Genomic DNA, 27,923 nt, shown 5'->3' with positions numbered 1-27,923 from the left:
ACTCTATGCGATCTCATGGACTGTAGCCCACCAGGCTGCTCTCTCCATGGAATTCTCCAGGCAAGAATACTGGAGAGAGTTGCCATTGCCTTCCTCCAAAGGATCTTCTGGACCCAGGCATCGAACCCACTTCTTTTATGTCTCCTGCATTGGCCGGTGGGTTCTTTACCACTAGCACCACCTGGGAAGTCCCCTGGTAACTCTACTGCACATCAAATTTAAGGAGCACTGGCTTACAACCCTCTCTCTCAGCCCCTCCAGAGATGCTGTAAGCCCCTAAATCCTCCTCTAAATGAATTATACAGCCTCCAAGTGGATGCCTGGGAGCTCAGCAGGGTCCTCCTGCTGAGTATCCACTCCCTTTCTACTTAATGTGCCTGGAGTTTCCCACAATAAACACTGGCTGATAAAGTGCCATCAGAGTTCTTGACTTAAACTATCAGTTTGAATCCCAGGTCACTGCTTCATAACCAAGGGATCATGGGCAAGAAACTGTGCTGCAAATTGTAATTTCTAAAGATGGTCATAGTTGTAGCTTCTGTTCCACATGCTCTTTTAGAATCTTGCTACTCAACCCTCAAGAGTTGGAGTCTACAGCCTATCCTCTGGAACCTGGACAGGCCTTTGTGAACACTTCAATTAGGAGTCCTCAGGACAGCAAGTGACCTCTAAAGGTGTTAGAAAAAATGCAATGGGATGTTTGCTGTTGGAGGAACCCAGCCTGGGCAGACCATGGAGAGGTCCTGACACCCTCCTTCTACCTGCCCCTACTGAGCTCCCAGGAATCCACTTGGCAGCTATGTGAGAGTCAGTCACCTTGAAAGGAGACCCCTCAGCCTCCAAGAATATTCTGTAGCTAATGTCACAGGGAGCACCAATAAGTTACCTTTCCAAGCCCTGCCCAAATTGCAGAGTTGGGAGCAAAATAAAAAATTGCTGTTGCTTTAAGCCCCTAAATTTGGGGGGGGGGGTGTTTAGTTTGTATGCAGCAAAGGCTAACTGATACACTGTCTAAAAGCTCAAATCTTTTTTTTCTCTTGGCCATGCCATGCAGCTTGTGGGATCTTAGTTCCCCAACGAGGGATTGAACCTGTGCCCTGTGCAGTGAAAGCAAGGAGTCCTAACCTCTGGATCACCCAGAGGTGATTAGGTTCATTGTGCTATCTGCGCTTAGTTGCTCAGTCATGTCCGACTCTTTGCGACCCCAAGGACTGTGGCCCACCATCCTCTTTTGTCCATGGGGAGTTTCCAGGCAAGAATGCTGGAGTGGGTTGCCATGCCCTCCTCCACAGGATCTTCCTGACCCAGGAATTGAACCGGGATCTCCTGCATAGCGGACAGATTTTTTTTACCAGCTGAGCTACCAGGGAAGCCTGATTAGGTTCATTGGTAGAAACTGCATCTAGACCAGGGAAATTTCTAAAAGCTCAGATCTTACAGGGTTGGTGTGAGGGTTATAAGACATGTATCAGGCCATCAAAGTGCTTCAGTGTTTTAGTGACCATTACTCTGGCAGGACTGCCCCTGAGGCACTACCCACGGCTACCATCTCCCCAGCATCCTTTTCTAGAGGTTCCCCCTTCAACTTTCCATACTTGCAAGATGCCCCACAGAGAGTGGTGGCACCTCCATCACTAAGCACCCACCCAGTACCAGGTACTGTGCCCTGAGTCCTTACAAAAATCCTTGAGGTGTGGCATGGGAGGAAAACATGAGCCCATTTTACAGGTGAGGCAGTCGAGGCTCAGAGTGGGCAAGCATCTTGCTCAACACTACAGGGTGAGTTGGTAGCATAACCCGGTCTGACTCTGAAATCACTGTCCACCTCCAGATTAAAAGTCCTTTCAGCTCCCAACTCCATCCCACAGGGAGAGGAGGGGCAATGAAAAATACACTTGGCAGAAACATGGCAGGACAATTAATTTATTGAGAGTGAGGCAGTGGGGAAGGTCAGGGAACAGCCTCTCTTGCCCACATGCTCCAGGGCTTCTTTTTCCCCAGCAGCACCCTTGAAAAGCCAAGGTTGGCAGGAGCTGAGGGGAGTGAATTTAGAGAAGTGAGGCTCAGGGGATCCAGAGAGGAGGGATTGGAGGGTGGGTGGAGCTTGTGGGGTAAAAGGGGAGGCACATGGGGAGAAGACAGGCTCAGAGGGAGGGGGCAAATAAATCAGGGTTTATAGGTCTGTGGGTGTAAAGGCGGGTGGGGGGGCTTGAGGGGAGGTCAAAGGTGGAGAGGTCAGGGGTGAAGGAGGGATCACGGAATTAAACGTGGGACTTGTGGGGTCGGAGGTGAAGCAGGGCTCACGGGGCGGGTGTTCAACGTCGGAGAGCTCAAGGGCGGGGATAAAGTGGGGCTCAAGGGTCAAGGGTTGGCCAGGGGAAGAGGTGCAAGGTTGTAGGGTCAGGGGTGAGTCAGGCTGGGAGGTGAAGCGGGGATTCTCCGCGGTCAAAGGTTAGCCTCTTAGTAGGGTGCGGAGGTGAAGTGATGGAGGCGCCCTAGGCCACCTCCTCCTCAGCCTCCTCCTCAAACTCGCCCTCCTCGGCCGTGGCGTCCTGGTACTGCTGGTACTCGGACACCAGGTCGTTCATGTTGCTCTCGGCCTCAGTGAACTCCATCTCGTCCATGCCCTCGCCCGTGTACCAGTGCAGGAAGGCCTTGCGCCGGAACATGGCCGTGAACTGCTCCGAGATGCGCTTAAACAGCTCCTGGATGGCCGTGCTGTTGCCAATGAAGGTGGCGGCCATCTTCAGGCCTCGGGGCGGGATGTCGCACACGGCCGTCTTCACGTTGTTGGGGATCCACTCCACGAAGTAGCTGCTGTTCTTGCTCTGCACGCTCAGCATCTGCTCATCCACCTCCTTCATGGACATGCGGCCCCGGAAGACGGCGGCCACGGTCAGGTAGCGGCCGTGGCGTGGGTCGCACGCGGCCATCATGTTCTTGGCATCGAACATCTGCTGGGTCAGCTCGGGGACGGTCAGTGCCCTGTACTGCTGGCTGCCCCGGCTGGTCAGTGGGGCGAAGCCGGGCATGAAGAAGTGCAGGCGTGGGAAGGGCACCATGTTCACGGCCAGCTTGCGCAGGTCGGCGTTGAGCTGGCCCGGGAAGCGCAGGCAGGTGGTGACCCCGCTCATGGTTGCCGACACCAGGTGGTTGAGGTCCCCGTAGGTGGGCGTGGTCAGTTTCAGGGTGCGGAAGCAGATGTCATACAGCGCTTCATTGTCGATGCAGTAGGTCTCGTCCGTGTTCTCCACCAGCTGGTGCACGGACAGGGTGGCGTTGTAGGGCTCCACCACCGTGTCCGACACCTTGGGTGACGGCACCACGCTGAAGGTGTTCATGATGCGGTCGGGGAACTCCTCGCGGATCTTGCTGATGAGGAGGGTCCCCATTCCAGACCCTGTACCCCCGCCCAGTGAGTGGGTCAGCTGGAAGCCCTGCAGGCAGTCACAACTCTCAGCCTCCTTCCGAACCACGTCCAGGACGGCGTCCACCAGTTCGGCACCCTCTGTGTAGTGGCCTTTGGCCCAGTTGTTGCCGGCTCCAGACTGGCCTGAAGAAGGAAAGGGAGGGGACACCCAGGCTGATATGGGGAAATCCCAAGCTCCAGTCCGCCCCCAGTCATCTAGTATTTAATTCATAATAAGAAAATTATTACTATTACTATTTATTACGAGCTGTTCTTTGGGTTACATCCTTGCTTCCCATCACCCAGCAGCTAGAAGGATTTTTTTGGGAAAGAATTATTTTTATTTATTTGGCTGCACAGTCAGTTTCAGTGTGTGGGATCTGTTTCCTGATCAAGGATTGAACCTGGGCCCTCTGCATTGAGAGCACGGTGTCTTAGCCACTGGACCACCAGGGAAGTCCTGGCTAGAAGGATTTTGACGAAACCTAAATCATGTTCCACCTTAGCTCAAAACCACCCCCACTTCCTCTCTTTCAGTAAAAGCTCCCGTCCTCTCTGAGTCCCACAAGGTCCTGTATGATCACCCCCGCCATACCCTTCCCTCCTCCCTCTCTCCCCCTCGCTCATTCCCCTCTAGACACACAGGCCTCCTGGCTGTTCCTCCAACACACCGAGCCTGGTCCTGCCCAAGGGCCTTGGCATGGGCTGTACTCTCTGCCTGGAGCAGATATCTGGAGCAGATTCCCTCAGATATCTACATGGCTCCTCCCTCTTTCCCCTCCTTCAGGACTTAGAGGCTCTGCCTGACTAATCTATACAACTGCAAATCCTCCCCATTTCTAATTCCTCTTCCATACTTGATTTTTCTCCATAGCACTGATAAACTTGTTCTTTTTTTAAAAAAAATTATTATGCTTATTGTCTGTAATCTTGAAGGGGAATGCAAGCTCCAGAGGACAAGGATTAGGATTAGACTACCAGCTGGTATTTTTGTGAACCGGTAATATTTCTTCTTGCCCCCTTCTCTGCTTCCAACCTGGTCCGGCCTTCTTATCACCCATCTGGATCAGAACAGTGGCTTCTGCACTGGTTCCCCCAGCAGCAGCCTACAGCCTCTCCACAATCTGTTCTCCTTGAAGCCACTAGAGGGCGCCTGTGAAAACCTATGTCAGGTGCCACCCCTCCTCTGCCCGCTGCCCCTCCAGGGCTCCCATCTCCCTGGGATAAAAACCAGTCTCCCCAGCAAGGCACAAGGTCCTACACAACCCGCGCCTTCCCCTCTGTGTCCTCCCCTGCTCCCTGCTCACTCTGCTCCAGGCACATGGGCCTCCTCACTGTTCCTGCCCCAGGGCCATTGCACGTGCTGGTGCTGTTGCCGCCGCCTGGAATGCTCTCCCTCTCAGGTATGACTGAAACTCTCTTCAGATCTCTGTCCAATGTCACCTCATCCAAATTAAAGGATTTGAAGTGGCGGTCTGGCTCCTGAGTCCATACTTTTACCACCACCTCCCCTACCTCATCTCTCAGAGGCCACAGGATCTTTTGGCCCGACTGGAGCCACCCTTGATCATCCAAGAATCCCTCACATCCTTTGGCCAACCTCACGTAGTCTCTCCCTAGCCATTTCCTGAGGACTTATTGTGAGCCCCACCCACACAGAATCATCTTTATCTTCCTGAATCTTTCTCAAATCAGACAGGGGAAGTCACTTGTCCAAGGTCACACAGCTTGTCCTGTCAATCCCTAGACTCCAGACTAAACTACTGTGTACTGAGGAGGAGAGGTGCTAGGGGGAGGGACAGCCTGGGCTCTCTAGTCAGGTGGGGGTGTGCATTTAGCTGGACCTAGTGCATATGCTAAATTGCCTCAGTCATGTCTGACTCTTTGCAACCCTATGGACTGTAGTCTGCCAGGCTCCTCTGTCCATGGGGTTCTCCAGGCAAGAATACTGGAGTGGGTTGCCATACCCTCTCTTCCAGGGGATCTTCTTGACCCAGGGATTGAACTTGGTCTCTCCTGTCTCCTGCATTGGCAGGTGGGTTCTTTACCACTAGCGCCACCTGGGAAGTCCCTGGGAAGCTTGACCGAGAAGTATGAGGAAAGCTTTCCTAGAAGGTTGTTCAGTGTGTGCATGCCCTTGAACTTGAGGGCTGCAAATGTGTCCATTGTCTTCACCTATGCTGCTCCCTCTTGTCTTGCACACCTTTCCTCTTTTCATTGACCTTTGGTCAGCCCAAGTCCCACTCATCTTTTAGGCTGAAGACATCATTAAGAGTTATACTGATAATAAAACCTACAACAAAACATCAAATGCTTATGTACTTTTTCCTCTGTGCTAGGCATTGTTCTGAGTTCCTTATACATATTAGTGGCTTTAAGCCTCACAGTCTTGAAAAGTAAGTCTCTGTATTAACCCTGTTTTAAAGATCAAGAGACTGAGGCACAGGAAGATTGTAGGGCCTTTCCACAATCACCCAGTGGATTCAATCAGTGATTGAGTTTGACTTTTTTTTTTCCTTCTCTTCCCATTTATTTATCTTCCCAGCTCCCTCCAGCAGGATGTCAGCTGCAGGGGTGGACAGAAAGCTTTGTTTGTTTTGCTCTTGGCTATATTCCCAGGGTGGGTACAGTAGGGCCTGGGGTATGCAGTAAGTGCTTAATAAGTATTTGTCAACTGCATGAAGTGGCAGAGCTGGGATCTGAATGCTGCAGTCTGGCTCAGGTCCATGGGTTAAATTAAAATGCCACCTCCTCTGGGAAGCCTTCTCTACCCTGCACTTCGCCTGTTGTGTCAAATGCCTCCCCTGGATTCCCACAGTGGCCTGTGTATCCGCTTTCCCTGCTGGGCTCTGAGTTCCTCAGTCTAGATGCTAGGTGGAGAATTTTCACCAAGCATGTGGAAGTGAAAGAATTGGGGGGAGGGGGACGCTTCCCTGCCTGTGCCTCACGGTGACTCACCAAACACAAAATTGTCAGGGCGAAAGATCTGGCCGAAGGGGCCAGAGCGGACAGAGTCCATGGTGCCTGGCTCAAGGTCCACCAGGACAGCTCTGGGCACGTAATTTCCTCCTGCAGAGAAGCAGATGGACAGCAGCTTGGTCAACTCCAGGAACCAGCACCCAGCCCCCTCCCAGGCCCTCTCCACCCCCACTCTGGCCAGGTGCCTCTGCCCCTTACCAGTGGCCTCATTGTAGTACACGTTGATTCTCTCCAGCTGGAGGTCACTGTCCCCGTGGTACGTGCCCGTGGGATCAATGCCATGCTCATCACTGATCACCTCCCAAAACTAGAGAGGGGGAGGTAGAAAGGACCAAGAAGGGGTGTCAATGGCCAGGCCTTCCCCCACCTCCGTCTTCTGAGCTCAGGACCCCCAATCACCTCCCTGGCTGCCACCTGTCCCCCAGCAAGGTGAGTGGGGGGCCGGGACGCAGAGTGGGCAGGCGAGGATGAGGCAGCAAGTAGGGAGCGGTGGAGGCGGGGTGAAGCAGATTCAACACCCCAGCCAAGACGGCCGGTGGGGGCAGCCCTCCCGGGCTGCTGCCGTGGGCAGGGGCGGGGTCTCTTTGTGCCTGTCGAGGGGCCAGCGGGCCAGCTGTGAGGCCAGCTGTGGCGAGCGGACAGAGTCCGGGCCCCACCCCCATCAGTTCTTTGTTTCCCAGCTTGGCCCTGCCCTTCGCGCCCCTCCCCCACCGTCCCTGGGGTGCTGGCTTCCTGGGGGAGCTGGCCCCCCCACAGGCCCGGGGTGGAGGAGCTCTGCGGGGCTCAGTGGACCGCGCTCGGCATCCTCCCAGGGCCCGGTCCCCCCGCGCACCTTGGCTCCGATCTGGTTGCCGCACTGGCCGGCCTGCAGGTGCACAATCTCCCGCATGGCGGTGGCGCTGATGCTGGACGCGGCGGCGCTGGTGCTGATGCTGCGAACTGCGGCGGCGAAGGCGGCGGCGAAGCACGGTCCCTGCGCCCCCGGGGCGCCTCTATATGAGCAGGCGGGGCTCGCGTCACGGCCCGGTCACCGGCCCGCTCCGCCCCCTTGTCCCGCCCCGGGACGGAGGGTGCGGGGAGGGAAGGATATCCCTCCCCTCCCTCCTGGAGACCCCCGTTTCCCCCCAGCTCCGGGCAGTGGGGGCAAGGCCTCTCGGGCGCTTTAGTACCCCGTCCCTCCTTCCCACCCCTCCCGCCACCAGCCGGGCCTGGCAACCTGGGATTTGCCGGGATTGGGCGGGGAGGGGAGGGGAGCAGCGGAGAGGGAGGGAGAGAGCCCCGCAAACGTGCAGCGGAGAGATTCAGCCGCTCCACCCCCCGACCCCTGCCGCGAACGACCCTGCCTCAGTTTCTCCGGCCCAAGCCTCCCTTCCCATCCCGTTTCGTTGTCATTCTCCAGAAACGCTCGCCTTAACCACGAGGGCTCGTGGTGGCGGCCGAATTGGCCGCTCCAGAGGAGCCGACTGTTTGGGGAGGTGGGAGGCGGTCGATTCCTGCTGGACTTCTCTTGAAGCTGCGTAGTAAGTAAAACCACGATTCGCCTTCCCTGTTCGACTGCGGATGCTTCTGGAAGCCGACGGAGGTGTGTGTGTGTGTTGGGGGGGCGGGCTGTGCGCTCCCCCCGGACACCTCTATTGGGCTCTGAGTCTGTCGCAGGTGGGGTCATCCTCAGCGTTGCCTGGGGTCGAAATCAGTGATTAAGACTTACAGATGGATTACAGATTGCAGGGGAATGGAGGGCCCCTCCGAGGTAGGGGTTGCCTTGCTGCCCCCAGCTCGGCACCTGCCTGTTCCATTGTTACAATTTATTACAAGTCATCGCCCTGCCTTTGCATTTCTAATTAGTGCATGACCTTGCACAGGTCACTTGGCCTCCCCCTGCTGAATTTCCTGCAAGATGGAGCCTTCAAGAATGCCTGCCCTCTAGGCAGTTGGGAGGGTCCCCAGGGGGAGCGAACAATAAGTTGTAGCTATTGGTATTACAATTATTATTGTGACACTGGGCTAGACTTCCTGTGCTGCCCCTCTTGGGGCCAGCTTCTGCTGGCAGCCTCCCGCTGTGACATCCCGGGAAGCCTCCACATCCTCTGTGGCTTCTGGCTACTTCGGGGTAGGGGTGGGGTTGGCCAGGCCCATGGACTGGGACCTCACAGTTCTCACCAGTGGCTTCCGATTTTGTGGTTCTCCACAGGACAGGGACATTTGGCAATGTCTGGGGACGTTTTTAGTTATGCCTAAATGGTTTGCGTGTGTGTGTGCGTGTGTATGTGTGTGTGTGTGTGTGTGTGTGTGTGTGTGCATGCTACTAGCACCTGTAAGTGGATGTTGCTGAACACAGGGTGCACAGATAGGACAGGCTCCCTCTACTATAAGAATTATCTGGTCCAAATATCAATAGGGCTCAAGGCCAGGGATCAATCCCCAACCCCCAGGGTCTAATGCCTGATGATCTGAGCTGGAGCTGATGTAATAGTAATAGAAATAAAGTGCACAAGAAATGTAATGTGCTTGAATTGTCCCCAAACCTTCCGCCGACCCGCCCTGGTCCATAGAAAAATTGTCTTCTATGAAACCAGTCCCTGGTTCCAAAAAGCCTGGGGACTGCTGTTCAAGGCTAAGAAATCCTGTGTTAATTATTTGAGAAAAAAACAAGATTGAGTGGGATCTTTAGGTTCACACTAGACACCAGAGCAATGCAGGAGACCTGGGTTTGATCTCTGGTTAGGGAAGATCCCCTGGAGAAGGAAAGGGCAAGCCACTCCAGTATTCTTGCCTGGAAAATTCCAGGCAAGGAATTTTCAAAGGAGCAGAGGAGCCTGGCAGGCTACAGTACATGGGGTCACAAGGAGTCGGTCATGACTGAATGACTAACACAACAACAAGACACCAAAATAAATTCCTGATGGATCAGATCATACAAATAGGGGTGACCCCCCTCCCCTTCACCCCAGGATCTGTGAATTACTTCCTGTCTCTCTGATTTAAATGTGTGTAGCATCCTGGGACTTCAGTAGGTCACATAATTACGGAGCACAGTCTCTTGGGGGAGCTCCACAGAATCCCCTAACCCAGAAATTCTCAGCTGGGGGTGATTCCCCTTCCATTACTGTAAGGCATGGTTCCGGCGAGGCAGAAAAGGAAAGACGACCTCAACAGAAGTAGGTTACCTTTATTTAGGCAAGGAGGGGCGACAGTCGGCCTAATGACCAGGCTGAGCGCCGAAAGGGATCAGGGAGGCTTCATACTTATAGGGAGGTTTGTGGAAGCGATAAGGGAAACGTCAATCAAGTGGGATATTTTGAGTATTCTTTTGTTGAGATGACACTTGTAGTTGGGCAGGGGGTGATAAGTCTTCTGGGCGGGTGTAGGGGGTGGTAGGTTTCCGGACAGGGGGTGATAAGTCCCAGATAGATGCAGCTGGCCTGGAGCATCAGGATGGAACTAAAGTTATGCTTTGTTTTCTCCGAAGTTAGATGATTCAGCAAGGGGCCTTTGAGACTGTTGTTCTCTTTTCTAGGCCCAAAAGACTCCTTCATTCCAGACCCTGAAATCATAAGAAAAAGGGGAAAAGGGCGCCGTATCTCTCTGGCTACTTCCTGCTGGATAGGGGCGACGGTTTTGGGTCTGGAATGGAGGATCGTCCTAGGGCCCACAGTCTCCTTTTTCTGAGCTTGAGGTGAGGCTCTCGAGAAGAAGAATGGTCTTTACCTGATCTCAAGAGATGGCCCGAATCCGTTCTTGGAGAAACCTTTGAAAGAGATTAAAGAGACAGGGTCTAAATAAGAGGAATAGAATGATAAGTACCAATGGTCCCAGGAAAGGGAGCAACCAAGGGAGTATCTGTTGGAACAGGTTTTGGGGAATGTAAAGGTTTTGTAACTCTTTCCTGCGGCGTTCAATTCTGTCTCTAAGTTCTTTGACTCGGCCCTGGACTATGCCCGTTTTATTAACAAAATAGGAGCAGTCTTCTCCTAGGAAAAGGCAGGTCCCTCTCTTTTCTGCGGTGAGAACATCCTGAGGGGAGACAGTTACTAGGCCTATAGCAAGGATTAAGATTAGGAGTGCAGTTATGGTTAGAGAGACAGGGAGAGGCCAGTCAGGGTGAGGGGCAGAAGGCCCCGAGTTGGTGGTTGTTTGAATCTGAGGAGGAACAGTGCTCATTAGGATGTAGAATGATGTAGAGAATGAGAGTAAAGAAATCAATTTCGTCTGGAGTCAGGTTGTAGAAGGTTCCCTGGAGCCACAGTTGAGACACCAGTGTAGTCAGGTCTTTGAAGGAGGTTCCTGTTGGGGAGCTGATCCAGAGGTCTTGTAGTAGTTGGGTCAGGAACAGTTGTAGGTTGAAGAGAGTCCAGGTCATTCAGTGTCCTCTCCGATGGTTGACAGGGGTTGTCGCCAGGTGAATTTTAAGGAGGTGGGTCCTGTGAGGGAGACCTGATAGGTGTCATTTAAGGAGGGCAGCGCAGGATTAGAGGTGACCCATTTTAGACGAGAGAGGTGTACCCAGGAGGTGACCTTTTCGAGTTTAGCTGCAGTCGGGGTAAGGAGGATGACTTTGAATGGTCCCTGCCACTTTGGGGTTAGGTCACCCTGGGGATTATCAGACAGATAGACCATGTCCCCAATTTGTAAAGGGGGCAGGGAGGCTTGGGGGTCAGGGGCAGGCAGATTGTGGTTGACGTATCTCCAGAGGGCATTGCGGAGTTGCGCCAGCAGAGGGGAGTGTAGGAAGCTTGGTGTGGGAGGAGGTTTGGGGGGAGTCCAGGAGGGAGCATGGGCCTTCCATACATCACCCCAAAGGGGCTCAGCCCCAGGGGCTTTCTGGGCAAAGCCCGTATTCTGAGGAGAACAATTGGTAAAAGTTTAGTCCAATCCAGATGTACCTCGAGGGTTAATTTGGTAAGGGTTTCTTTGATTATTCTATTCATCCTTTCTACCCTTCCTGAGGACTGGGGACGGTATGGAATGTGAAATTTCCAGGGTATCTGTAAGAATTGGACAAGTTGTTGGGTGACCTTGGATGTAAATTCTGGGCCATTATCAGACTGTAGGGATGAAGGCAGCCTAAACCTGGGGATAATTTCTGTGAGGAGAATTTGGGCCACGGTGTGGGCTCTTTTGTTTGTAGTGGGAAATGCTTTTACTCATCCCGAAAAGGTGTCTACAAGGACTAGTAGGTATCTGACTCTCCGGACCCGGGGCATATGAGTAAAGTCTATCTGCCAATCTTGTGCTGGGAGGCTGCCTCGCATTTGATGGGTTGGAAAGGATGTCGGTTTAAGGTTGGAATTGGGGTTAGTACGTTGACATGTTTGACAGGAGCGGGTAAGGTTATCTAAATATTGTTGGTCAGTATTGGATATGGGGAAGTGGTTACGGAGGAACTGCTGGAGTGTCTTGGATGAGGGATGAAAGAGTGAGTGTAGATAAGAGAGGATTTTTCTGGTGGTGGGAGGGTCGGGTGGAGTCAGAGCTAAGATGACAGGGGACTGGAGGGAAGGATGGGACAGTGCTATCTCCTTTGCCTTCTGGTCTGCAGCATTGTTGTAGGCTGATATGAGACTTCCCTTTTGATGTCCCCTACAGTGGAGGACAGCGGTTTGTTTGGTAAGAGTGCTGCCTCTAGAAGTTTGTGAATCAGGTCTGAATTAATAATAGGGGATCCCTTTTGGGTTAGGAAACCTCTTTTTCTCCATATTAGGATGTTTGAGTGAAGTATGTTATAGGCATATTTGGAGTCTGTGTGTATGTTAACCCTTAGATTTTTAGCCAGAGTTAAAGCTCTGGTGAGAGCTATCAGTTCTGCCTGTTGGGAGGTGGTGTGAGGTGGCAGCGGTGAAGCTTCAATTGTCTGTGTTTTATGATTGTGACGAAGGTCCCCCTGGATGATGGCATATCCTGCTGCAAACGGTGGGGATTTTTGAGAGCTGCCATCAACGAACCAGTGTGGGGTGTCTGGGTCTAGGATGGGCTGATCTGTTACATGTTGGAAGGGGTTTTGGGTAAGATCTACTGTTAGGCTGCAGCTATGTAAGAGGGAGTCTGTTGTAGAGGACATGGGTAATAAGCTGGCGGGGTTAAGGGGAGAGCAGGGGGAGAATGAGAGCCAAGGGTTGAGGAGAAAGGCATGTAGGACCTGTACCCTGGAAGGGGGAAGGGAGAGGAAAGCCTGATGTGATAGCAAGTCTCGGAAGGTGTGTGGAGAACAGACTGTTAAAGGGGCATGTCTAGAGAGTTTATTTGCTTTGGGTACGAGGGCTGCGATAGCAGCCATGGCCTGTATGCAGGGAGGCCACCCCTTGGTCACCATGTCTAGCTGTTTTGATAGATAGGCTATGGGAGCCCAGGTGTCTCCAGCCCGCTGACATAGAAGCTCCAGGGCCTGTCCTTGGCTGGAATGTGCAAAGAGAAAGAATGGTCTGGTGTGATCTGGCAGGTGGAGAGTTGGCACTCGGAGGAGGCTCTGGGTGAGTTGGTGAAGAGGATTGGCCAGCGAGGAACGATTAAAGAGGGGCTCATCTAGACATCCTTTAGTTGCCTCATAGAGCGGCTTTGCAATGAGGGAGAAGTTGGGGATCTAGATACGGAAAAAATTTAGGAGGCCGAGGATAGACAGGAGTTCCCTTTTTGTTTTTGGAAGTGGACAGTTAATTAAGGCCTGGATTCTATCTGGGGGAATAGTTCTTTGTTGATGGGATATGGAAAGTCCCAGGTAGGTGACTTTTGTTTGGACTATTTGGGCCTTAGATTGGGATACCCGATAACCCCAGGATCCCAAGGCCTCAAGGAGTTTGGCAGTATGTTGGAGGCAGAGTTTTCGGGTTGAGCTACAAAGGAGGAGGTCATCTACGTATTGGAGGAGATGACTTGGGGCTAGGTTGAGAGTCTGTAGGTCCTTTTGTAAAGCCTGTCCAAAAAAGTGAGGACTGTCTCTGAACCCCTGGGGGAGAACTGTCCATGTTAGCTGTTGGGAAACGTGAGTCTCGGGGTCTTGCCAGGTGAAGGTGAAAAGAGGTTGGGAGAGGGGGTGGAGGGGGATAGTGAAAAAAGCGTCTTTGAGATCTAATACTGTGAAGTGGGTTGCAGTCGGGGGTATGGTAGACAGAAGGGTGTAAGGGTTAGGGACTACTGGGAATGTCGGCATAATAGCCTCATTGATTTTTCTCAGGTCCTGGACCAGTCTCCAAGAGTTTGGTCTCTTTTTTACTGCCAGAATAGGGGTGTTGTGTGGTGAATGGGTAGGAATTAGGATAGAGGCTTGAAGAAGACAGTCTATGATAGGCTTAAGTCCCTTGTGGGCCTCTGGGGTGAGAGAATACTGTTGTTGGGTGATTATAGTCGAGGGGTCTTTTAGGGTAATGTGGACTGGGGGATGATGTTTGGCTATTGAGGGGTGATCAGTGTCCCAGACTTGGGGGTCTAAGGCAGGTAGATCTAAGGGAAGGTCAGGGGTGCGGGATAGGGACTGTCCAGGTGCCATTTGCATGCAGAATATAGAGACTATATCGAGGGGGGTATGGTAATAAAGACCCCCAATTTGGATAACACATCTCTCCCTAGAAGTGCCATTGGGCACTGAGGCATTATAAGGAATGAGTGTATAAGGGTTGATTTTTTAAATTGACAGAGTAATGGAGGGCTGATTTTTGGCCTTAGGAGAACTCTAGAGACCCCCTTGATTGTGATTTCTGAGTCTTGAGTTGGGCCAGAGTAGGAAGTTAAGAGAGAGAAAGTGGCTCCAGTGTCTATTATAAAAGAGGTCTTTTTTCCGGCCACTACCCCGTCTACCCTAAGTTCCGAGCCCGTGTTCAAGACATGGGCCGGGGGGCTGGAACCCGGGCCCCATCATTGGAACAATTCTTGTAGAGTTGGGCTGGGGTTCCGGAGAGAAGTGGGGATCTCCTCAGATGCGCCAGGGCGTCCCTGTGGACATTTTACTCTCCAGGTCTGGGAGGTGGGGACCTCCCCAGGGGTGCCAGGGCACTCCCGGAGACAGTCCATCTTCCAGTGTCCCCATTGGCCACAGGTTGGGCATGCTTTTGTCGGGGGCCGCGGGTTTGGGCATGCCTTTGCCCAGTGTCCTGACTGGTTGCATCGGAAGCAGGGTCCGGGGGGAGTCTTAAGACTCGTTCTGAGATGACTTGGGCCAGGCTGATTTTTTTTCTTTAATTGCTGCTGCCAAAAGGGCATATTTAGCTTTTCTCTCACGTTCTTTTTCTCTCTTAGCCTCCTCCTCTCTATTATTGAACACCTTGAAGGCTACTTCTAAAAGGTCTCTCTGGGGGGGGTCTCAGGGCCCTTTTCTAGTTGGCGAAGCTTGCGTCTGATGTCAGGGGCAGATTGGCTGATGAACTGAACATGAAGGTACAGTAACCCAGCAGGGGTAGTGATATTTAGGTTGGTATACTTTTGGACTGCCTCTGTGAGGCGTGCCAAGAATAAGGCTGGATTTTCGTCTGCCCCTTGGGTGACTTCCCTGACTCTATCATAATTAACATGGATATGAGTATTTTTCTGCATTCCTTCTAGAATGCAGGTGATCATATGATTGAGTCTCCTGATACCTGGGTCACCGGGCTGGTAAGTCCAGCGGAGATCTAACTGAGGCACAGCCTCATCAGCAACTGGGCTGTTCTGGTCTTGGTTATGTAAATAATCAGCATGGGCTTTTGCCACTTGCCAGATACGGTCTTTTTCATCTGGGGTGAGAGTGGCATTTAAGATATAATATACGTCACTCCATGTGAGGTTATAGGCCTGGGAGAGTCTCAGGAATTCTTTTCTGTATCTGAAAGGATTTTCAGAAAATGATCTTAACTTTTTTTCTATCTGGCTCATATCTGACAATGAAAATGGCACATAGACTCGGGTGGGGCCCTCTGGCCCTGCGACCTCTCTTAGGGGAAACATGTGTTGGGTACGTGACCGTGTGGCAGGGGGGGAAAGAAGGGGGGAGGGGGAGTCGGGGAGATGGGGTAGCAGGGTTGAGGGAGAGTCAGGAGAGGTTTCAGTGCCAGTAGGTGAGTTGGATGAAGGGAAAGGAGAGGGGCGGCGGGGTGGCGGGTAGGGAGGGGGCTCGTCCACGGGGTCGAACTCTGGGGGTACAGAAGCTTGCGGTCTGCGGTTAGTTGAGGAAGAAGAGCCCTTTTGCTTGGGAGGCAAGGTGCATAAAAAGACCTCGTGGGTGGAGCAGGCCTGGCATAGGGAGGGCCTGCTCCAAAGGGCCCAAAAGGCTTGGGCATAGGGGATCTCCGACCACTTGCCATTCCGTTTAAAGAAGTCAGTGAGATTTTAGAGAATGTTAAAGTCAAATGTGCTGACCTCAGGCCAGCGGTCTTGATTGTCTAATTGATATTGAGGCCAAATCTGTGTACAGAGTTGCTTTAAGCGGTTAGCTTTGAGTTCAGTGAGTGAGAGTGGTTTGAGATTTTTGAGAACACAGGCCAGAGGAGAATCTTTTGAGACAGAGTGGCCAGACCCCATAATTAAAAGACAAGCAGAGGCTCCTATTGAAAACTCGAGTCGTCACCCGCAGTCGCAATAGGAGTTATGAGAAGAGAGCTCTGTGTCGAGGTGGAGCGTCCCCCACCGTCGCCCACAGAGTGGCCCTGGGCCGGGGGTCCCTGGGACCCGGAGAGGACTGAATTTTAGGGCGCCTCTAGAACTCCGTCCGGATCGGATCTTACCTTAATCTAGGGGCCGGCTGGAGTGGAGTGTTGCATGTAGAGCGGTCGAATGGCAAGAGGTCCCTATTCTGGAGGTCGTCAGAGAGAGAGAGAAAAGGGGGTAAAGCCGAGGCCTGGGGGTACGCAAATCATCAATAAAGTCTTAGCACAAGACTTGCACCGCTCACGAAGGCACTAGGCGTCCCCGAGGGGAACTTAAGAGCCCTGGCAGAGAAGTGAGCTCGGAGGATGTTTGCGCTCCCAGACTCCGGGAAAAGGGGAAAACAGTGAGAGGGAGGGAGAGTGAGAGAGAGTGAGACGAGTGCCTCGCCCCCTCCCGGGTTTCGGCACCAAAAATGTAAGGCATGGTTCCGGCGAGGCAGAAAAGGAAAGACGACCTCAACAGAAGTAGGTTACCTTTATTTAGGCAAGGAGGGGCGACAGTCGGCCTAATGACCAGGCTGAGCGCCGAAAGGGATCAGGGAGGCTTCATACTTATAGGGAGGTTTGTGGAAGCGATAAGGGAAACGTCAATCAAGTGGGATATTTTGAGTATTCTTTTGTTGAGATGACACTTGTAGTTGGGCAGGGGGTGATAAGTCTTCTGGGCGGGTGTAGGGGGTGGTAGGTTTCCGGACAGGGGGTGATAAGTCCCAGATAGATGCAGCTGGCCTGGAGCATCAGGATGGAACTAAAGTTATGCTTTGTTTTCTCCGAAGTTAGATGATTCAGCAAGGGGCCTTTGAGACTGTTGTTCTCTTTTCTAGGCCCAAAAGACTCCTTCAATTACAACCTGGAGTTGTGATTGGCACCCAGTGGGTGGAGTCTGTGGAGGCTGCTCACTGGCCTACAGTGCACTGAAATGACCCCTGCAGCGAAGAATTATCTGGCCCCGAAAACCAACGGCAATAACCAAAGTTGAGAAACCTGACTGAGACTTTCCAGATTATCAGACGTTGTTATAATTGATCCCTGGGACATGGTTTCCGGATTGATATACGAAGACTATCAATCCATGTTAATATCTCTCAAGAATTCATAAACCCGGTGTTGGCATTTCATTCTTTAATATAGCAAGAAAACATAAAAACATAAAAGTGGAAGTGGCCCTGCTGGGAGGGGCTAATTTGGGGTTCAGCCCCAGGAAACTGGGACTTCCTGTGTCACCCCTCCAGGGCAGGGCTGATCTGGGGTCAGGACGGAGCTCCAAACAGGTGGGGCTTTCTGGACTAGCCCACCTGGGATGGGACAGCCCCGCTGGGGGAGCACAGGCCCTGGAAAGCAGAGGGTGCCCTCTGTCTTCCTCTGTGTCAGGGCATGCCTTGGGTTCCCTGAGGGTCCTTGGGGGAGGAATACAGAGAGGGAAAGTGGGGAGGAAAGTGGCACGCAGAACATAGGTGGTTCTGGGACTTGTCATTGCCTGAGATGTAGAAAACCTGCAGGGATGAAGCCAAGAGAGGTTGTGGTGGGCTGACATCACCTTCCCTCCATACCCGTTCTTCCACCCCAGTCTGGCCTCTCCTGCATTCCCTTCCTGGGAGATGAGGAGTGCCAGGCATACCCAGGGGCTCCCAGACAAGCAGACCCTCCCTGCACCCAGGTGTCCCACGGCATCACTTACTACCCAGAAAGCCATCAGAGCTCCCTGCAAGAAGCCGACCAAAGCATCATAGGGGTGGTGCCGGTGGTCCAAAACCCGGAGGTAGCCGGTCAGCAGAGCCAGGCACAAGAAAAGGAGCTGGATGGTGGGCCGTAAGAGCCAGGTTTTCCGTCCCCAGGAACCGGCCTGTATGTAGAGCTGGAAGGCGGGTGGCAGTGCCTTGAAACCCTGGGAGAGGGTAATCAGAGGGACTCCACCCCGGGGCTACATTTTTGTGTCCACCCGTGTTTTCTACCTGAACCTGCCAGTTTTGTATGGAAATATATTTCAGCTTCTAAAGAGGGTAGGGGCTGTGTCCATCACTGTAAGAGAACTGTGTGCTCTTAACTACATGCTAGCATTGGGAAAATTGTTAGGTGGTGAATGATTTCCTAAGAGTCAGGTGAGACCCTCCGGGTAGGCTCATGCTGTGAGTGGGCACTGCCACTTCCTGCCAGGGTCAGGTCTCCAATTGAAGCAGGTCGGCCTCATTGGCGAACCCTCAAGGAGCAGAGTTTGGGCTCTTGATTTTGAAATGGAAAACAGAAAAAAAAAAAATCCCATCAGGTGAAATTTACTTCCTTGAGATGAGCAAGCAGAATGGGACAGTGGTGCTTGTATGTTTCAGGGAAAGATCAACTGTGGGCACTTGAGGGACACTTAAGAGGTGGGGGGAAAAAAAAGAAGTGGGGGAATTCCCCGAGATCTAGACTATTCTGTTCACAAAATTGTCTACTCCGTCCAAAAATCAGAGCAAGGCTGGCCTCTGAGTTGTGTGTGGTCTGTCTGTGCACGTTGGCATGTTGGCGTGCACCCAGTCCCCCAACCACCGCCCCATCCTGGGGACGAAGGGAGTCTGTTTTGCTTGTTATTAATGATTAATAGTGACCTTTAGGCCAGATCCTGTTCTAAGTGCTTTGAGGGTATCAGCTTATCTATGTGATGAGGCAACAACCCTAGGAGGCAAGTGCTATTTCCATACAGATGAGGAAACCGAGTTTCAAGGTCTCACCCAATGTCACACAAAGTTGAGGCTGGGAATAGAACATGCACATTCCACCTCCAAAACTCTGCGCTTTTATCACTACAGGAAGCTGTAATTACTTTGTCTTAAATACAAAGGGGCAGGGGTGGTTTGGGGGAGCTGGCAGTTGAATCCACTGTCCCTCAGGGAGAAAACATTGCTGGTGTGGAGGCAGCTGTGTGATCATCACGTGCCCCCGTGGCTGGAGCCTTTGTATTGTTGTGTCTGCCCACCACCGAGCTTCGGTGCTTTGGGCTGGCTCTAATCCGCTTCTGCCACCCAAGTCTATGCCCCTGGGTTGTTGGCCCCTTCCCAGAGGCAACTCTCTCCGCCCCCCTGCTTCCCTTCCTGCCATTTTATTACCTAAATCTTAGATCTTCACCTCAGCTGGGTCTGGGGTGATTTCCCTTCCTGCTGTCCTTGGTGGAGCCCAGTCCTGGGCACAGACCCAGCCTGGCATGAGCCCTCTCCAGCTGCAGGGGCAGGGGTTGGGGGCACAGAGGGTTCTGCAAGTTGCTATTCTGGGACCAGGACGCTGAATGAATCTTAAGAGGAGATGGGCCCACCCCACTCTTGCCCTCCTGACTCTGGGGGAACACATAAGCTCTGTGGGAGCTGTGCCTGGCACTGCGGGCACCGACCATGGGATGGTGGGGGCGGGGGGAACAATGGAGCATTTTCTGGCCTTGCTGGGTGTGCAGCTCACCTCCCACCAATACTCACCACCAGATACACCATGCAGTACATCCCTAAGGAGGCGTTCTCAGAATAGAAGGACATCCTGGGGGATGGGCAGGGGGAGCATGGATATCAGCTGGGGGTGGAGTGGGGTGGGGTGGGGTGAGGACACCTCCTGGGTTCCCCTCCCTGACCACCCACTCGCCTGGCATCAAGGACATCTTCAGGATGCCCTGTGCAGCTGTAGTTGGTGATGTAGCCGTTCTCACAGTCAAAGGAGGTTGGATCGGGCAGGCACGTGGCCAGGAAGTGGGGCCGCAGTTGACCTGTGGTCATCTTGGCGATACTGGTCAGGGAGAAGCTGGCCAGGCTGCCGAAGATGAAGGCGCCCAGCTGCTTGTAGATCATGGCCACGTAAGTGCTGCTCATGAAGGCTGGCGAGCTCAGCTGCAGGCCCCTGACCCGAATCAGCTCTCCCAGGCTGATCTGTGGGGCCGAAGTGGATGGGTGAAGGGGTCACTGCTGAGGGCAGGGGGTGCAAGGAGGGAGGGAAATCCTCCATGCTTTATTGCATGTGGAAGGGAGGCTGTTGTTTCCCACCACACCAGCCGAAAAATGTGGGTCTTCTCATTCCATCACACACACACACAAATGGGTAACTTCTCCCACCCCTTGTGTCTGAAATGGGCAAGACTCCTAAGCCAAGGAATATGGCTTCCCGTTATCACCAGGGAAACGGGGGGTCCCACATCTGAAAGGGGTAGGATTTCGATATACCAGGAAAAGAGGCAGGGCATGGCCCTAGCTTATATCAGATATGGGTAGGATTTTCTGCCCTACATCTGAAAGGAGTGGGACTTCCTATTACACCAGGAGAAGAGGTGGGACATCTCCTTAGTTTATGTCAGACATAGGCAGGATTTCCTGTCCCATATCTAAAAAGGGCAGGAGTTCCTGCCATACCAGGAAAAGAGGTGGGACATCTCCCTAATTTATGTCATACATAGGCAGGATTTCCTGTCTCATATCTGAAAAGGGCAGGACTTCCTGTTATACCAGGAAAAGAGGACAGACTTCCACCCAAATGCTGGAAAATTGTAGAACATCCCCTGTCACCAGGAGGAAGAAGCAGGATGTTCCATGTTTGAAAGGAGGAGGTTTCCCACCTTCCCAGGGGGCAAGGCTGCTTCCTGCCTTCTGCATAAAGGGTGGGAGCTTCCCAGTCTACTGGGGGGAGGAGGGGCTGAACTTCCTGTTCCATGCTTAAGGCAGAGAGGGGGTTCTTTCTGTTATACTAAGTCAAAAGTGGGGGCTTACTTTGTCCTCAAGGAAAGGGGTTTTATGCCATTGAGCAGTGAAATGTCCCATTTCAGTAGGAAAAAGAGGTGGTATTTACTCCTGCTGTAGATCTATAATCCGTGGTGGTTCCCATTTTGCCAGAAAAAGGGGTGAACTTGCTCATAGCGTGTCACCACAGCCTGAGGTGAAAGTGGCCAGCCTCTTACCGTGAAGATGGAGATGAAGAAGCCCATCTTCATGAGTGCCGAGTCTTCGATGATATAATGGGCCATCCGGGGGTATTGGATGGTGGTGTCATTGCAAAAGAAGCCCTGGATGTGGGGTTCCAGCAAACCGGTCTCACTCAGCACAATGGGGAGGCTGACTGCAGGGGGTGGAGATGACCCCACTCATGGACGGGTCACCTGAGGTTGACTCTCCTTAGGCCTTCTGCCAGGCTGTCCTCCCAGCATCTCCACAGCCTGGACACGGGGACATGGGCAGGGAGGACAGTCTGGCCAGGAGGCCAGAGGAGGCCAGAGCCCCAGGGACCCATTCACAGGTGGGGTCTTGGGAATGAGGTGGGTAAGGGGTAAGGACAATGATGGAAGGGATGAGGGTGGAAGGGCTCACTCTTTCCGTATGTGTGTGTGTGTCCTCATGTATGCACGCATATGTGTATGACTGTGGCTCTGCATGTCTTGTGTGTGAATGTGTATGTGTGCTGATGGATAGCTATGTCTATGTCATGTGTATGTGGTGTGAATAGGTGTTTGTGGTGCTCATAGTACATGTCTGTGTGTGTGTATGAGAGAGAGAGAAAAAAAGATTATACATTGTGTCCATGGATGTGTGGGTTGCGCTGGTGTGTGTGGTCCTGTCTGGTATCTGTGTCTCTTCCATGCCTATGTGGATGGTTCTGTGGCTGATGGAGCTGGGAGAAAATGGTAGCAAAGTTGTGTGTGAGCAGCATCTGGGGCCCCTCACCTGACACTACCATCCTGAAGTCAGGCAGACCAGGGGGCCTGTCTTCCAGCAGGTGTAGGCCTGCTCATTCTAAAAGCCTATACCAGGCCTCCCTCCCCGTCTTGACTCTGTCATCCACTGAAGCCTAGTGGAGTCAGGCAGCTGGAACCCAATCTCTCACCATCCCCAGCTCCCTCTCTGGGCTGGAAGGGCCAAGCTAGCGTCCCAGCCTGGCCTCCTCATCCCAGCAAAGGAGCTTTGGTCACTAGTTCTACACACTGGGGAGTTGAGGGTCTATGCCAGCCACACATCTGGACCCCAAGCAAGCTCAAGCCACATGGGTGCCCACACACCCAGAAACTGACACACACAATTATACAACCACACAGTCTGACCCAGACACTCAGATTCAGATGTACACACACAGACATATAACAATATACCCACAACACACATAGGCCCATATAGACCCAGACACAAAGCTGGCTACACAAATACCATTGGATGGACCACCACCCCAGATGCATAGTCACGGGCTCCCATAGATCAAGTGCATGCATAGGAGTCACCCACAGTGTACTCTCCCGCCCCCCCCCACCAAGCCAATACAGCATGCAACACTGCAATACACTATGCAACTCAGGGACCCAAAGGGACACACACATACACACACACGTGCATACACACACAGAATTATACATTCATGGATATAAGTGCAACCACACCAGCCCCAGACATACAGATAGACCCAGGGGCTTGCACACAACATACACATAGTCAAAACGTACACAGAGATATATATAGTACAAACATACCTCCCACCACAGACACATAGACAGACCCAGATACACAACTCAAGGAGACTTACAGCACATAAAGTCATATGTAAGACTGAAAAAAAAAAAAAAGATGTGCAGCTGGATGCTGACCCCAGCATCCAGATTCAGGATGACAGGTAAGCACACAAAAGCCATTCTTGTGGAGAGTCCCCTTCTGCTCCCTTTGCGCAGTCTCATTGACCCAGACATCCCAGAAATATGCTGATGACACAAACGTGAAGACACACAGCCCAAGCACACACATTAGGGCAGGCAGCCAGCCCCAGGCCTAGCAAACCTCAGATAAAGACACACAGGAAGACAGACTCCCTCCAAGGCTTCTTGGGTGTCCACATGGGGCAGGGGCTCAAGGATGGTAGGGAGGGGCTCACCCAGCATCAGACAGAATAAGTCCAAAGCCACCAACAGCTTGGCAGTCCAGGAGTGTGGCAGCAGATGGAACAGGGGCATCCTGCGCGGGTCTCCGGGCCACAGGCACTGGTATCGGACCACCAACTCAGGCAAGGCCAAGATGGTATGTGGTAAATTGATTGACTGTGGGGAACGAAGGGGTTGGCATGCCCACCCAGACTGGGATTAGAACTCAAGAGGCATCTGGTCACAGTGGGGGAGAGGCTGGTTTGAATGGTGAAGATCAAGGTGGGCGGGGAGGGGTCCCATTGCAGGCCAGTAATTAGATGGCCAAGGAGGCGGGGCAACCCCGAGAATGGCCAAGGGGGTGGGACCTTCCTGAGGATGGCCTAAGGGTCAGAGGAAACTGAGGCCTCCCTGACTCCATTAGTGGGAGCCCCATCCCATTCAGGGACTCGACTGATTTCGGGGTAAGGTCTTGAAAGTTTGAGTGGGGTATGGAAGAAGGTGGAGAGGAACAAAGTGGGTGGGGACTAAGTGCTCAGACAAAATGCTCAGACATCAGAGGACTCCAGAAAAGTCAGACTAGGAGTGGGGATGGTTCAAAGACCTGGACTGGGAATGGGGCAGAGAGTTCTGGAAAAGTGTAACCCAGGACAAAATACTCAGAGACTGGAGTCTCCAGGAAGGTCAGACTAGGGAGACAATAGAAAGGCGGAGCCTGGGGAGAGGGCAGTGCTGGCCCGAGAAAAGTAGAAAAGTGAGTGGGCCAGGAGAGTGGGCAAGGCCTCGGAAGTTGGTCTGAGAAGTGGGCGGAGCTTACGGGAAAGTGGGCGGGACTGGAGGGTGGGCAGGGCTTGGGACAATGGTGTCTAGGAAGTGGGCGGTGCCTATGGTGAATTACAGGGAAGTGGGAGGGGCTGGGGAATGGGCAGGGCTTGGGATGCCGAGGGCGGGAGAGTGGGCGGGGCCTGGGAGAAAGGGAAGTGGAAAGGGCTTACGAAGTATGACAGGGAAGTGGTGGGGCTTGGGAGTGGGCAGGGCTTGGGAGACTGGGGCAGCTCTGCGAGGGGCAAGCCCACCGTTCTCAGGGTCCCGCTGGTCAAAGTCATATCGGGGTTGACGAGAGTCCTCCTGGGAGAGACGTCTCCGTGCTGGCGATTGCAGACCTTGGGCGATTCCCTGGTGGTCATTCTCCAGCTAAGAGCCTGGTTGGGCAGGCGGGACCCTTCCATCTCCATCAACGGCTGCCCTGTCCCTCTCCGCCACGCCGGGAGTCCTCGCCGCTCCTCATTGGTTCGGCGCGGGCCAATGGGAATTCGCCTCCGGGCTTGCCCTGTCTTTACTGTCCCCGGAGCACCGTCCCCGCGGGGACTCGGGATTGCACCGAGTGGGGATGGGTGAGGGTCTTCAGTCCCACTCCTGCTTCCTATGCCCTGTTCCCGCGTCCAAGACCTTGTCTGGTCCCGTTCCAGCCGGGCTCCGGTGTCTCCCTTTCCCTGTTACCACGCGCCTTTCTCCGAGTTTTTCAGTAGACGCCGAAGCATCTTTTCATCCTTTCAGCCTAGACACCCTCCTCCCACCAGCCCATTCCGTGAAGCCCTGGACCGAGGCGCCGGGTCCACCAGGGGTCGCCCGCGGCCCACACTGCCAAGGAAAGGGACCCAGAGTTTCCTTAAGGGAGGGAGGGAGGGATAGGCCCCCAGAAGGAGAGCCTGGGGGGGTGGATCTTTGGTGGCTCAAAGACCCTGGATCTTCCCTGGGGGCGGGACCTGTGTTTCTTTGGTTGTGCTCCCTTGTATTTGTGTCTTTGCCAGTCTTTCCAGGTCAGCCTGGGTCAGTCAGTGTGTGACTTAGGTGCCTTTGGTGGTCTTTGGGCATCTGATACTGTGTGTCTTTGAATGCATATCCCAGAGCCTTCAAGACTCTCTCAGGCTATATGTTAGTGGGTATGTGTGACTCTGGGCATGTGTGACTTTTGTGCTGTTGTGGCTAGCTTGGGCAGCTGTGTGTCTAGGACTGCATCTCTGGGCATGTCTTAGTGTGTGACTGTGTGTATGCCTGTATGGTGTATCCCCACCACTGTTCTGGTATGCATGTGATTGTGGGTCTGCTATGGTGTGTGCTTATCTTCTTGGGTGTATATGCTCTGAATATGTATCTGTTGTGTCTCTGTGTGTGTCTGTGGCTAGCTTTGGTGGCTACTCTTGTGTATCTGTGATTATATGTCTCAGTGTGTGTATGTGTATGTGTTGTGTGTTTGTGTCTGTCTTTGTTTGTGTAATTGTGTACTGCCTGAATTGGGATGTCCTTTGTACACCAGTGTCTGTCTGGTGGCTGCCTTTCTGGGCCAGTTGGAGAGTCCCTTCCAGGTGTTAGCCATGCTGGGGCTTCCTTCCTGGGACAGGCTGGCTTGCTTCTCAGCAGAGTGAGCTGGCTTCTCAGGGACCGGGCCCTCTGAAGGGTACCCAGGGCCTGCCCTGGTATGCTTGGGTCTTCCCCATCCCTGTGTCTGTCCACTGCCATTAGCAGGGAAACACCATTTCCTACCTTTGATGTCACTGGTGTGAAAATTTTCCCTTCCTCCAAATAGACCAGGTCACTGGTTTCTTTCTCTCTTTTTTATTTTTTTCTGTTAAATTGTGTGTGTGTGTGTGTGTGTGTGTGGCCACTGGTTTTTCTATGTGCGCATACCTGACCACGATTCTGTACGTAAAACACACACACAAACCAAGACAAAGCAAACGTGGAAAATGTAAGTGGGCAGAAGCTTATACAGTGGAAGGTTCATGATCTCTTTTTCAGATAATTCTCCTGAATACCTCTAGCTTCCTTCCTTTTTTAAAAAATTTATTTATTTGGCCACCCTGGATGTTAGTTGTGGCATGTGGGATCTAGTTCCTTGACCAGGGATCGAATCCAGGCCCCCTGCATTAGGAGTGCAGAGTCTTACCAGGGAAGTCCCCCACTAAGCTTCTTATAAACCTTCCAGATGTGTGCTATGCAAATATGTCTTTGCTCTAAAACCAAATCCGCATTCTTTGTTTTCTTAGCCCTTTGAGATCTCTATCGGGCCCCAAATAGATGACTCAACCTCCCCCATGGCTTGATTACTGAACTGATTCTATGAGTGATAATCTGACCATTTCTCTTTCGATGACACTTCTGACTATTTCCATTCTGAATTCTTCCTGCCTCTCTTTTGGCCCAGACATCTGCACTCGTTTCTGGACCCTGGTGCTTCATCTACAGGATCAAATCCCCACCTACAAGTCGCACAGAGGCACCAGACCATCAGCCTCAATCATGCCAGAGAGCACTTGCTGTATGCCAGGTGCCATTCTGGCTTCCGATTCAGGACAGTAATCCTACGAGGTGGCCCCTGTATTAGCTATACTTCCCAGGTGGGAACCTCGAGGCAGAGAGGTGAAGGCATTTGCTTTGAGACAGAACTGGGATTTAAAGCTAGCTATGCATTGAGACCTTCTCTTATTCCCATTTCAGTTCAGTTCAGTTCAGCTCGGTCGTGTCTGACTCTTTGCCACACCATGGACTGCAGCACACCAGGCTTCCTGTCCATCCCCAACTCCTGGAGCTGGTGTGAAAAGCGAGGCTCAGAGATGGGATCTTGTGCCATTGTTGTTCCTCAACTAGAAACACACTGGTAGGTCATCCCCTCACTACTACTTTGCTTATCCTGAACACTCATTATGTTGGAAACACACAGTTCAATAGTAGCTGGGTAGGAACCCCAACTCCACAAAGTCTAATGGCACCATCATGCCCTGTCATGTTTACACAATCTGGCAAGTGCATTCACATGCTGGGTCTGTGTTTCCCCGGCCTCCCCAGGGCCGAGGAGACTTGGACCCAGCTTTTCCAGAGACCTAACCTGGAGAACGTGATTCCTCTCTCAGTTTCAATTTCCTCCTTCAACACGTGTGGACACTCCTTCAGCTCAAAACCAATCTCACTCAATTCTTTTCTTCTCATTTTTCTTCTTTTCTTGGTTTACAGCCCCCTGCTGCGTCCCATGCCCTCTCACTGTGCACTTACCCAGTAATCACTAAAGATCTCTTTCAGGCTTTGCCTGTGGGGACACGAAGGATCCAGGCCAATGGACTTCATACAGGGTGGCAGGCAGTCAGGAACTCAGAAGGAGGTGAGTTTGGCTAGGAAAAATCAAGGCATACTTCCTAGAGGAGGTGCCTGTTGTCTGGGCCTCTGAGAGGGCAGAAGGGTCCTCCCCCCCCTCCAACTACTTCCTGCCCGATCCCTCCCTTGAGCCCTGAAATGGCAATGGTGAGAGAATTCAGGTCCTTCCGCTAGAGGGGAGGGAAACCAGGGCCCACTCTCTCCTGGGGAGACAGCTGAGCACACAGAGGTGCAACTACTGAACCATGGGGTGCTAGGCAACTGATGCTGAGCGCTCCATGGTGGGCGGGGCTGTCTATGTCATATGTCCCGACCACAACAATGCGTCATGGCGCTCCCTGGCTGCGGCCTGCACCTTCCCCAGGCTGCCAGGCCTTGTGCCCCCACCCTGGAGGGGGTGTACAGAATTCTGCTAAGCCCCTTGGCATCTAGAGTTCAGAAGTCACTGGAAGTCCTTGACTGTGACTTTGACTTTTGGAGTCTCAGTTTTTTTTGTTTTTTTTTTACTCCAGCCATTGGTATTGTAGAAAACTCAGTGATCCAGCTCACCTGGAATGAGCCTTTACCATGGGCCTGCCACTGCTCACAGCAAGTTCTCAGCTACCCTTTGAGATTTACTCTTATTCCCATTTAGCAGATGTGAGAAGTGAGGCTCAGAAAGCTGAAGCAGCTTGCCCCAGACCACACAGCAAGACATTGGAGGGCTGAAACGCAAGACTGTTAGAGCGGGGGCAGCAAATTTTCCACTGAGAGACCAGAGAGAGTAAACATTCAGGGCTTTGTGGGCCAAACAATCTCTGTTTGGCCGGAACATTGCAAAAATCACCACAGACTGTATGGAAATGAAGGAGCGTGGCTGTGTGCTGATATAATTTTATTTGTGGACACTGAAATTTGAATTTCACATGATTTGCACCTGTCAGGAGTCTTCTTTTGACTT

At 52.6% G+C, this 27,923-nt stretch overlaps 2 protein-coding genes and 1 long non-coding RNA gene across 3 annotated transcripts; 1 reads left to right on the top strand and 2 right to left on the bottom strand.

Annotated features, from left to right (window-relative positions):
• Positions 1-1,907: 1,907 nt before the first annotated feature.
• On the bottom strand, positions 1,908-7,935 carry TUBB4A (tubulin beta 4A class IVa). The gene is made up of 5 exons (XM_043911779.1): positions 7,798-7,935; positions 7,221-7,380; positions 6,587-6,695; positions 6,368-6,478; positions 1,908-3,553 (listed from the first exon to the last, which is right to left on the bottom strand). Exons 2-5 carry the CDS (start codon positions 7,275-7,277, stop codon positions 2,496-2,498), a joined length of 1,335 nt encoding a protein of 444 aa, XP_043767714.1. The 5' UTR covers positions 7,278-7,380; positions 7,798-7,935; the 3' UTR covers positions 1,908-2,495.
• On the top strand, positions 7,782-27,922 carry LOC122699620. The gene is made up of 3 exons (XR_006342648.1): positions 7,782-7,908; positions 26,912-26,990; positions 27,496-27,922. It is a non-coding gene; the product is annotated as an uncharacterized LOC122699620 (long non-coding RNA).
• LOC122699617 (phospholipid phosphatase 3-like) lies at positions 17,110-24,382 on the bottom strand. The gene is made up of 7 exons (XM_043911780.1): positions 23,911-24,382; positions 22,849-23,011; positions 20,900-21,057; positions 19,600-19,880; positions 19,440-19,497; positions 17,675-17,851; positions 17,110-17,489 (listed from the first exon to the last, which is right to left on the bottom strand). The coding sequence occupies exons 1-7, from the start codon at positions 24,067-24,069 to the stop codon at positions 17,364-17,366; spliced, it is 1,122 nt and encodes a 373-aa protein (XP_043767715.1). The 5' UTR covers positions 24,070-24,382; the 3' UTR covers positions 17,110-17,363.
• Position 27,923: the final 1 nt, after the last annotated feature.

The sequence above is a fragment of the Cervus elaphus genome, chromosome 9 (genome assembly GCF_910594005.1).
Source record: "Cervus elaphus chromosome 9, mCerEla1.1, whole genome shotgun sequence".
NCBI classification, from domain to species: Eukaryota; Metazoa; Chordata; class Mammalia; order Artiodactyla; family Cervidae; genus Cervus; species Cervus elaphus.
This window is presented reverse-complemented; position numbering and strand designations above follow the sequence as displayed.